The 12,886-nt window shown below is 29.2% G+C and overlaps 1 protein-coding gene across 1 annotated transcript; it reads right to left on the bottom strand.

The window, feature by feature from the left end:
- Positions 1-739: 739 nt before the first annotated feature.
- Positions 740-8,881, bottom strand: LOC149548149 (uncharacterized). Its single transcript, XM_089794834.1, has 2 exons — positions 8,557-8,881; positions 740-1,649 (listed from the first exon to the last, which is right to left on the bottom strand). Exons 1-2 carry the CDS (start codon positions 8,872-8,874, stop codon positions 888-890), a joined length of 1,080 nt encoding a protein of 359 aa, XP_089650960.1. The 5' UTR covers positions 8,875-8,881; the 3' UTR covers positions 740-887.
- Positions 8,882-12,886: the final 4,005 nt, after the last annotated feature.

Here is a 12,886-nt window from a genome sequence, read left to right on the forward strand (position 1 = left end):
TATATAAGTCGTAGGTCAACATGCGGTATTATCTGAGCCAAGCTAAGAGTTCCAAACACTTAAAATGTGGTTTAAGCTGATGTTTTAAATAAGTCATATTCAGACTCGTGATGGACTTGTCAAAGAAGGGCAAGTAAACAGCCCACTCTAAAAATAAATAAAAGATGTTAGATTTGACTCCTAACTAAATCTATCTAAAACTGTATCTCAACACATTAGACTAATTCAAAAGATTTGATTAATATAAAAGTTCTGCAGCTTCTGAGAAAATATTGCATGGGAACTACAACTGGAGTTGTAACCAAATATTCATCCGCAATAATAATGTAACAAGCAGAGTTCAGAAACCTATTTTTCATGAGCAGTTATTGGATTAAAGAAAAAAAAAGGCTATTATGCATTTCAAGTTTATGTGGCAATTGAAAAGAAAGTAACTACCGAGCAACCTCGTGCGTTTGTGCTTAGTCAAATGAGTAAGACACATTTTATCTCACATTACCCTTGCAAATGAAAGTGTATTTCTTCGGGCATAATTCAGGCAATCATCTTACACAGAGAAATTGAAAGTTCATTCAACAACAGTTTTAAAAATAACAGGACCAAGCTTTAGGTTTTTTTATCCTTTTGGTTCAAAAGGAATAACAAAATCTTGGTCTTAAGGAATATTTATAGTCATTTATTAGTTTACTGATATAACCAAAACTCATCAAGATAGATCAACTGAAGTGGCCAAAACATAAATGTGATTATTTAAACTTTATATAGTAAGAAATTATTAGCTCCATTATGAACAAACTTGGTCTGAATTCCTACTCAGATCTTTAGACATCAATGAGTTTCGGTGGATAAAAAAGACAAACGATTTTGAATTGGCTGAAGCGTCCACTTTATTTGGTCGTTTTAGCTGTTTTTGATGGCTTGTTTGCAGGTACATTTTCCACCTTGTTGGTTTTAGTCTTCTTTGAAGGCGCCAAGTCTTTGTTTGATTTCTCCTTTGAAGGCTTTGAAGCTTTTGAGGACTTCCCTTCTTTCTCTTTGGCAGAAGCTTTTCCTGTCTCCTTTTTGGTGGCATTTTGGGTTTCTTCTATGGCATCTGATGCTTTCTTCAATACCTTCTTTCGTTTCCTTACAAGTTCTTTCTCATCCTTTGAGGAGGTAACGTTTTCTGATTTCTTCGATATGTCCTCCTCTACTTTGGCCTTCTTTGCAGCTTTATCAAGTTTAGTCTTCGTAACCTTTTCTGAATTGGCTGGTTTTTTACGCTTTGCTGGAATCACTTTCTTCTCCTTGATAGCCATCTCTGTATCATGTTTCGATGGTCCTTCCTGCTTAAATTTTTTCACTTTCTTTGATTTTATCTTCATCTTTTCACCTTCACTTGATGGTTTGGCCCCTTTACCAGAGACAACTTGTTTGAGGCCTCTTTTCAGTTCCGATTTCTTCTGGTTCTTCAACTCATCTGACAGCTTAAAAGAATTTTTCATCCTTGTCAACATTCCCTTCTCGCTCATATTCTTCGCTTGTTTTAGGAGTTTCTTTTTGAAGTTGGGTGGCAAGCTATCCTGATACTTACTTTCAAGGAATTTCATGATTGCTGGAATGCTCGAGCCTGTCTTTTCTTTCAAAGAAAATATAGCGTCTATGATCATCTGCAAGGGAAATGATTACAATCTTATACCAAAGATAAATCTTATAAAAAGCATAATCCATTACCCACATCAGACAAACAACAAAATGGAGATGCTATACAGAAAACCCAAGATAAGAAACCATATGAAGAAACCACATATGATAAGCAATACCTCCTCAGATACTCTATCAACTCAAAGCGAAGGAGAAGAGCTTGACTAATATCTTGAACAATAAATAAATTCATTATAAACACAGACGAAAGCATAGACTATGATAAAAAGTAAAACTAGTTGGAATTCGAGCATAGAGAGAGGGAAAAAATTCTCATAGTGCAAACTCTCAATTCTTCTTTCCTCTGAGGGAGTCCAGAGGAATGTTGAATTAAACTTTCAGATTAAAATGATCCGTCTCAAGTGTTTATCTTATGACAAATGCATTTATATTATTTAATAGCTTCAGGATGGAGGCAGCATGAAGCTCAAAAGCTGTGCCAAAAAGTGTACACTTCTTTGAGATTTAAAAAAAACCTGTGTTTTGACCAAATTAAGTAGCAGTCCTGGCAATATGTATAGGATTGTGATGCAGATGGATTTGTTAAATATCTTGCAGGTTATCTTTGATTCAAAAATGTTCATTTGTAAATGTGGTTGATGCAAATACCAAGAATGAATGAAACACAGATAACATTAAAAATGTGAAAGAGACCAAAGAGAAAAAGATATAAATAGTTTCTTTGTCCAGTGATTTTTTGTATCCAATGGTTTTCAATGTTTCCCTGTTACATGGGATGCATTTCGACCTCTCAAACCCACTTTTCTGACATCTTTTAGCCAGCCCCTTAGTTAATTGAGACTGCTAAATATATCATAAAAGCACTATAACATAACATCATTATAATATTAACAATATCATATTATGAGAGCACTATAACAGCAACATAACAACTATTAAGTTATTAACTTAATCATGACGGTAGTGATAGCAACAACCATAGTATTGCAGGGATAAATATATCACTATTAAGTTATTAACTTAATCATACGGTAGTGACAGCAACAACTATAATACTGCAGGGATAAATATATCATGATTCAGATTCATAGTAAATGATATAAGTTATATAACAGCTAATATCAGTTGTTAACATCAATATTTTGAATTTCTGATGTCGTTTTTAAAATTGGTACTAAATATCCAAATCCTTGATACAACGTAAGAGTTAATTACTATTGTTGATTGCAGCAAAGATAAAATGATCAAATTATAGATGCATTTGCCATAGTTTGGTTCATTTTGAACATGATTGCATACTTCTATAGATATCATTTCAACATTGTCATTTTATCTTTCTGTCAATTATACATATACGTTTAAACTATCTCTTCTGAGAACAAGAGGTCCAAAATTCAAATCACAAACAATAGTTTTGTAACGCCCCGTCAAGGGATCCAAAAGAATTAACCTAGAGTTTCATTAAGTTTGCTAAACATTTTTTTTTTTTTTTTTTTAAAGTAAGAATGTATAACATACACATCAAACACATAGTAGCGGAAGCAATAACATGTAATCATCAACAAACATACATCACAAGTTACATTCCTTAAGGATCCCAAGACGTTGAGTCACATTTAAATTTAATTAATTCTAAGTCTAACAACTACCACATACATATGAAAGAATAATTAGAAAGTCCAATGTCCATAATATACATTTTTTCCGAATGCCTCTTGGCAAATTAATTCGGAATGCTCAATCATCCACTGTACATGTCACAGGGTATGAAAGGCTTAAAAGAATATACATATGTAAAAATAAAGATACATCATCCTCAAATCCATGATACAAAGTACAGTAAAATAAATGAAACTAATAACATACCTGATACATCCATACATCCATAATGATAAAACATCTATCATAAAATCTAACCATCCATCATAATAATCCAAGAACATAGTGAAGGTAAATGCCAACCAAGAAAGCTCCAACCACGGTGACCACAGACGGATCTCAATGGTAAGAGTAAAAAGCACTACCACCGGACCGCGTGGAACCTAAATGGTCCACTTCCACCGCGCTGAGGAGGTAGTCTCAAGTCCCAAACAAGGCATCAAACACAAAACACAAGTACACTCTAAGTCTGGGAAATCCTAAAAGTATACTAACTCAAAGGTTCCAACATAGAAAGACATCTAGACCCAGAGGCACCACAAAGACACGTAGGAAACCTGCTATGCAAGCGGAAAAGTGTCATCACAAAAGTCACGTAGAAGTTACCCGAGCAATCCCTTAGGAATCCCGGGTCCCTAGTGATCCCTGCGGCCACTAGTATCCTCTCGTACTGACGAGGCATACTGCGGAATGCAAAGTCGTAACCAAGCGTTCTCTCTACCCCATCCTAGCCTGTACTAGCACACAAGGCATGGGAGAGAACATACAATTATCTTATTAGGTTCATTTAAGTCAGTATTTAGGTGAGATGTTTTCACTTGTTAACACAACTTACAATGGGTTACTCCAGGTAGCCTCTTAGGGCCCCGATCCCCATTGCAAGCCACTTCCCGACACTACACATAGATAACCTACCCTAGGCTTATGAAATCACAAATCAAAGAATCATAATAAAATCACCTCAGTCCTATACAAGCAACTGAAAAACATCATAAAAGATAAGCCACAAAATTACATCAGTTCTTCATGAGCAACAGGTAAGCATCAAATAATAATCATATGATCACAACAGTTCTCTATCAGCAACTGAAGGCATCAATGATAAATCAAAATACTGATCAAAGACTCCAAAATGGTCAAGTCAACACATGACATCATCAAAAACTTAACAAACACTTCAGTCCTCTCAAGCGACCGAAAGCAATCCAAGTGTAACTGATCGAGACTCAAAAATGGTTATCAAATATAACTGATCGATGACTCAAAAATGGTTATCAAATATAACTGATCGATGACTCAAAAATAGTTAAGTTAGGTATCTTATATACATACACTTCAGCTTCACACCAGGAAACTGGAAGCAATAACAAACAATAAATACAATCATGTCATAGAGCACTCCATCACACTACCATGGTTGGGTTAAGAAAGATCGAGACCAAATCATCATAACATCACATTCACATAATCTCCGAGCCTCTGGTAACAACCTAAACTGGTCAACGCTAGGACAATCTCCAAAAACCCCAAAAGCATAGACAGTATAACAAAACAATACAGCTCATATTTTGGATTTGATTTAAAAAAATACACATTAGGGTTAAAAGTAAAGTTTCAATTTCATATACATTCCAAGTGATAAGTTTTCGTAATTAACTCTTATAATTAACCCATCTCTATAATAACTTCCATTAAATCTATAATTTAATTCTACAATTTTATCAAATAATATCTATTATTAATTATTTTAATTAAACTACTTTTAATTGAAATAATCAATAATTAATGATCTAACATCTTCATTAATTATTAATTTATTAATATTTAACCAAAAATTAATAAATTAACATTTACAAAAACTACATTAAAATGAATTATTATTTAAATTAATAAATAAAACTTATCAATATAATATTTAATCTAATATTAAAATTTATTAATAATATTAAACTTGTTAATAATTATAATTATTTAAAAATATTAATTTAAAATTAATATATATTAAAATCACTATTACCAATCTTTATAATTTTAAAAATAATAAATTTTTAAAAAAAATTTAATGTCAACCTGCGTTTATAGCCCGCACGGCTTTCAACGCTGCAGTGACAGAGTACGCTGCTGCCGCCGACAGCAGTACTGCTGCTGCGAGCAGCAGTGTACCTGCTGTCGCAGCCCCTTATAAAGGATGCCGACAACGGTACGGGGGGGTGCGTGGGGTTTCCCACCCCTCCCCACTCCTATTAAAAAAATATATAATTTTTTTTTATAATTTACTTTATCATTATGCTTGCAAAAAGTAAAAAAATAAATTTATTTATTTTATAAACTTTTTTTTTTAATTTTTAATTTTATTTTTAAATAAACTGAATTTAACACACAATTCTTTTCAATATTGATTAAGGTTTAATAATATATGGTTTATTATTATAATATATATATATATATATATATATATATATATATATATATATATATATATATATATATATATATATATATATATATATATATATATATATATATATATATATATATATATTATTCTTTTATTTATTTATATATAAAAGATTACAATTTAATCTGATAGGGGAATAAATCGAACCAATCGAATTTCTTTTTAAGATTTTTTTAATTTTTTTTTAAACATTAACAATTGCAATCTAATAGAGAAAATAATTCCAACCCTACGAATTTTCTTTTTAATCTCAAAACTCTCCGCAAACCAATTCTCTCTTTTCTCTATTTTAATACAATTCTAAATCCCGATTTAATTTTGTTGAAGGATGTTCCTAAACAGTTTTTCAATCTAGATTACAAATGAAATCGAATAGCAAAAGATCCAGAACGAATAAATGATACATTCAAGAAGACAAGATTCTTACAATCACGAAGTAGACAGAACATATTAAATTTCTTAAATCATTTAGGGGTCAAAATACCAGACCCTACCTGAACCTGATGCTAATACGCAATCCCCAAAATCTGTAAGAGAACTCGCTCCTCTTCAATAACTTTCTTCTGAAAATCTTTCCTAGAATTCTCCTTCTGAAATTTGCTTCCAAAAACTCTCTCCAAAATTCCTGTCTCCAAAATTCACGGTCCAAATTCGTGTCCCCCAAAAATGAACCCCAAAGTTGTGATAAGGAGTTTTCTCCTTAAATCGGGGCACTAATTGTGTGTTCACTCGAGAGGACTCTTTGCTCAACTGAGTTAACTCAAAATTATCTTTTATTAATCTTTTATTTTATTTTGCATTCATCTTTTCATGCACATTAAGTTGAATTATTAAACAACTTTATTTAATATTCCACTTGACTTCTATTTTTAATCGTTATTACTTTTAATCCCATGCACACTTTATGAAATTAAAATAACATTATAATTTCCTCTTATTTTATCTTTTTAATTAATTTTTTTATTTTCAACACATGCTCGCATCATGCAATCTTACACTTTTAATAATTAATATATTTTCACTTTTTAATTTATTTTAGAAACTTAATTGATAAAATATTTAATTAACTTAAATAACAATAATATTTAGCATTTATTTAAAAATGAACTCTAAATATATTATTATTAAATTAAATAAATATTATAATGTTCTAAATTATCCTTAAACTTTTATCTCCAAATTTAATTCTTTTTATTTAATTAATTTCTCAATTAATTAAATATAATCAAATATTAAAATATCATAATAATCTTCTATTAAATTAAATTATTAATTAATCGTTTTAATTAATTTCTTTTATATTTAAACTCATGCTTAGATCATGCGATATAGAAACCTTTAATAATTTAATATCTTTTCCACTTTTAATTTATTTAAAAAACTTTAATTGATAAAATATTTATTAATTCAATTTATAATAATATTTAGCATTTATTTAAAAACGAACTCTAAATATATATTATTATTAAATTAAATAAATATTATCACATTCTAAAATTATACTTAAAATTTATATTTCCAAATTTAATTCTTTTTATTTAATTAATTTCTCAATTAATTAAATATAATCAATTATTAAAATATCATAATAATTTTCTATTAAATTAAATCATTAATTAATCCTTTTAATTAAACTTAATTAATAGAAAATACATCAAGGACTCATAAAGCAACATACGAAAACCCATCATAAAAAAATACATACTAAATCAAACAAAAGGGTTATAATCACGAAATAACATCATTTGATGCATTCGGAGGGTACTTAACTCAGATACTTGCCCTAATTATCAATTAGGACAATTGGCTAAAGGGTTTAGGATTTGGACTTAAGAGTTTATCTCCCCTCTCTTACCATTGAGATAATGCGATAGGGTACGCTCATCCTGGCAATTTAGGGAAGTCGATACTCGATACCTGCAACCTGCATAAAATTCATGCATGTACAGACACAATATTCTAAGCTAAACAGACAATGGCAGAAAGTGGTGCATCGTGTAGATCCCGACTAGCAGGTGACTACGACTCCCTTCCTTAACCACATCAGAAACACCATACATAAAAAAAACAAACACGCACACCATACACATGCAGTATGGGGTAAGTATCCATAAAGAAGCACATGTGATAATAAACCATCTAACTAATCATCATCGATAATTGAAAACATTGAATAATCATCATACATGCATGAAATATAGAGTACCAAATAATCTCATCATATAATAAATTGAGTGTAAAACAACATCTGATAATCTGAAAGTAATGCTACTAAACATCAAGTATAAAACTGGCCTAAAAGAGTTTGGCAATTAAAACAAAATGTGAACTAAGGGTAGGCACTACAAGTTTTTATCAGCTAGGAAAAAAAAAACAGATGTATAATACGATGGAACCATTTTTTTAACATTTAAAAAAGATAAAACCAGTTGTTAAAAGCAAAAATACAAAACAGTCCGAATTTTTTAGCATTTAAAAAAGCAGCAGATGTTTTATGTGAAAACTTATTCATTGAATTCTCTCGACAAGTTCAAGTTGTTACAAAAGGTCTAATGTATAAAATAAAAACAAAACAGTTGATGTTAAAGCAAATGATTTATCTACTGTTTCAATCAAGCAGATGGAATGATTCACAAAGAATCACAATATAAATTAAAGAGTCATAATCCCCTACAATACCCTATGCGAATCTAGATGATAATTCAAATATTTGCTGCTAAAAAAAAATTTAAACATTTGGTTTTAAAAATTCAATTGTATATGAAAAAGCAAAAGGTAGAAGATGGCATGCATACCTCTGCATAAGAGGGTAGGGCTGCTCCAGATTGAACCTTTTTCTCCTTCTCTTTCTCCTTTTCCTCCTCCTCTTCTTCATCAACATTATCACTGCCTTCACCAACTTCCTCTTCTACGTTGCCCTCCCCACCAGTATTTGTTTCTTCTTCCTTAACTTGTGTTTTGCTATGGTCCGGCAAAGAGGTGGCGTTATCTTGTAAGGTTTTTGTTAGAGCGCCATTTTTGTTGGGGGCAAGCTTGGCCTTCACTGCCCTGCCCCTCCTAGGGCGCGGCGGAGAGGGCGAGGGCGAGGGCGAAGAGCAGGACATTCCTTCCATTCCGTATCCGTATCCGTATTCGTATTCGTTTTAATGATGAACAAAAGACAAGCAAAACACTCGGTTGACGGCCTCTACCTTGTTTATGCAATAACCCCATTGCTTTTATACTCGCTCGGCATCTTTTAAGAGCCGACCCATTTCCGTTTTATTCTTCCTTTTTAATTATTTGCCATCATCTTAAGGGCCCCATCCCCCCGTCCCAATAAACAATTTTGAGAGTACATTGGATTTCAGCGAGCTTATAGGCAAGAAGAATCCACCTTAAGACTTATGTTGGCCCTTAATCAATTATAGGTCTCTTTAGAATTAAGGTGATACATAGTTCATTTCAAATCTTAAATACAAACTAAACTGTAATTGAGTTAAAAGTGGATGGGGTGGCTAGTTCTTTACTTCTTATCTTTTCTTTAAAAGCGAATTATATATGTATATTATTGGTAGAATTTATAATTAAATGAATATTTGTTCAGTTTAGATTGGACTTTTGTAATGGTAAAAATTATAAATTTGTATTTTAAATGTTTTATGTTTATTTAGATTGGATTATTTTTATGTAATAACAAGTGTCACATAGTGGCTTGTATTTGCCGTAATTGTAATAGTCTAATTAAATAATAGTAATTAAATTTAACAATTATAGTTAAATTAGATATATAGTACATTTTTGGTAATTATAATCTGATGATGGTATTTTATTTTAATATGATATCAAACTTAGTAATTGTAATTTATTAGATAGATGGTATACAAAACTTAATTATTATAATTTGACAACAATATTTAATATAATATAATTAATATTCTATTATTACATTAAACTTAATAGTTATAGTTTAATTAAATAGATAATACATTGAAGTTATTAATTATAGTTTAATTAGATAGATAGTACATTAAAGTTAATTATTTTAATTTGGTGATAGTATTTGATATATAACTTATTTAATATTTTATTAAAGATTTGAAAATTATAATATTGCAGAAATTATCATTTTATTTTTAAAAGTTATTTCAAGTTATTTTTAAAATTTATTTCATAGTTTAATAAATTTGTGATTACGAAAATATTGCCTGAATAAAGGGGTTATGGTTCCTGAAAATTCGCTCCTATAACACTCAAATAAATGAGCCAATCAAATAGAAGTAAAATAATTTTATTGATATGAAAAATTAAAAATTTCACATATATGCATTAGGAAAATGAAACATCAAAATCTAAAATAAAAATAATCAAATTTAATTGGTTGAAATAAGGCACGATTAATCTGATTGCAATAGTATATTGCCTACGACAAATACAAGGTGTGAAATAAGAATTTTAAAAGATTAAAATTAATTATCGAGGACAAAGTATATAATATGATCATAAATTTAAATTACAATAAATATAAAGTAAGTATAAACTTATTATAAATTGGGATTATGATCGTATTATAATGTATTTTGTCATCATTTATTAATTTTGGTCTTTAAAGTTTTTATTGCATACCTTAGAACATATTCATTAATTTGAAATTAACTTATTATTATACATGTGATTCTAAACCTCAAACTTCATAAATCTAAAGTGATAAATATTTCATTTTGAACCCTAAATACAAGAGAAATTCATTGAAAGTTGAAGTGCAATGGGGTAGTTGGTTCTTTTCTCTTTTGCATATCTTAAATGATGTATTACATATGGTATGTCCAAGATCATGGGTAGGACCTAAGTAGGCCTTGAAGTGGTAATCAAAATTTAGAAAAATAGAGTTAGACAACATGACATGAAAATTTGAATAGGTTATTTACATTATTTAAGAAATACTTAAGAAAACAATTTATAGAAATTTGATTATAACTTTTACGTTGCTTTTTTTTTTTCTTTTAAAAAAACTATTTAGTGAAAATTTGAAAGTTATTGGAGTGGTGCTATTTTATTTAGAAAAGGGATAAAATTCAAGTGCATATTAGACCATCCTAATTACAGTCAAAATATATAAAACATTATGAAACTTTAAAAAAATAGAGGACGCATGTTTGGATCTGTCACATATTTTTTGTAATTTTTTCAAGTAAGCAATAAATTGTTACTTTCTTACTACAACTTTCTAACCATATACAAACTTATGTACCTAACCACCATAACTTGGTCAAAACATTATGAAATTTAATTTTTTAGATTTCCTATAGTTATATGAAGTGGCTTTCAAATTCAAACAATGTAAAATTACTTAAAAGATATATATATATATGATTTCAGTCATAAACCAAGTTGAGAGTTAATAATAATAATAATTTATTAAATTCAAAATAAGGCATAATTGGTAGTGGTGGAAAAAAAAAACTGTCAACCACATGGAAAATGTATTAACAACAATGAAAAACTTCTAAATAGGTTATTTGTATTAACTTTCTAGGTTTAACACATCCTTATTGATCCTAAAGCAATCCTCAGACAAATCCCACAACTACAATTTTTAATGGAAGAAATAGATACCAATTATTATCAAATAACCATTAGTAACAAATATTGGTAGGATAAAACCTACAATACAGTGCTAAATTGTGAGACTTTTATTACCCATCAAAAAGAATTGTACTATTAATTGATATTAATTATTATTGGTTATTCTATAGTAATGGATATCTAATATTAGTTAGCATGAGATATTTGATATTTGTTAGTATCAAATATTCAATATTAACAAGTGTCACATAGTGGCTTAGTACTTGTCATTAACTTTTGTATAAATATAATTTTAATTTAATAAATTTATTATAATTTATAAAATAATTTAATTAATCAAGATAATTATAGTTTTCTATAATGATATTAATTATAATTATAATTTAAATTTTATTTATAAATATAATTATTAATATATATGTTCTATTGTATTTATGTCAACTGATAATATTATATTAAAAATATATTAAAATATGAAAATAATAATATTTTAATAATAACAAGTGCCACATAGTGGCTTGTATTTGTTGGAATTTATAATAGTTTAAGATTAAAAATTTAGTAGTTAGAAAATAGTGAGTCGAGGTAAGTTATTTTGAGAATAAAAATTTAATAGTGAGCTATAATGATGTTAATTAAATTAAATTTAATCAATATTTGTTTAAGATTTAAAAAAAAACTATTTTCATACATATTAAAATTTGAAGAATAATAGGCAAAAGCCTACAACACAATGATAATTTGCGAGCCTCTCATGTGGGAGGTCTTGGGTTCAAATCTACCTTCGCTTAACATATAATAACAATTAATTCAAATTTTAACAAATAATAATAAATTAATCTAGGCTTCAGCCATTTACCAATATAAAAAAATTGAAGAATAATAATTTCTAAATAAAATTTAATTTTAAAAAAATATATCATATAAGTGTAATGTTAGAATCCACTTATTCTCTTTAAATTATTAAGATTAAAAACAATTATCATTCAAACTACATATATTCTAACATAAAGATTTTTTTTTTTCTATTAGATATAAGAGTTTTAGAAAATACAAAGCAACCAAAGTACCACCACAAAAATCAATAAGGAGGCCAAGCCTCACTAAGGAAGAACAGACTCAGCTGTACAACATAACAAAAAGAGGAGAAGGACTATCTAACTAAGAACATCATAGTAATTGACCACCCAAGCAGTCCAACCTAAGGGAGCCTCCATCCAAATGACGCTTTTACATTCTTGAATCTGCATCAGCCTGAATAAATCTTCTTTTCTAGCATTCACTTTCTTACTGATTTCTCTATTCAGCCTAATGCAAGCTTGCTCAAAAGCTTGTAGATTATCCAGGGTTCTACGCCATTGGTATCCATGCTTCAACTCATAGTAGAAAAAAGTAGCATGCCCATCATGAAGGAACCTTCTCATCTTGTCCCACTCGATTAGCATACTAGGTTGCACTTGCAAAGAAATTTTAAAATAAGTGAGTTTTTGAAAAAACTCAGTAAGATCCCTTGGCTTACCTTGGTACCTTTACTCATTCCTACACTTCCAAATCTACCAG

This window comes from Cupressus sempervirens, chromosome 7 (genome assembly GCF_028749045.1).
Source record: "Cupressus sempervirens isolate cs-2001-9-10 chromosome 7, ASM2874904v1, whole genome shotgun sequence".
Lineage (NCBI taxonomy): Eukaryota > Viridiplantae > Streptophyta > Pinopsida > Cupressales > Cupressaceae > Cupressus > Cupressus sempervirens.

Excerpts from the sequence above, each read along its gene's own strand:
- LOC149548149 (XM_089794834.1), bottom strand. The coding sequence starts at position 8,874 with ATGGAAGGAATGTCCTGCTCTTCGCCCTCGCCCTCGCCCTCTCCGCCG. Across the intron at positions 1,650-8,556 it reads CCCTACCCTCTTATGCAGAG|ATGATCATAGACGCTATATT; the intron begins GTATGCATGCCA and ends TTTCCCTTGCAG.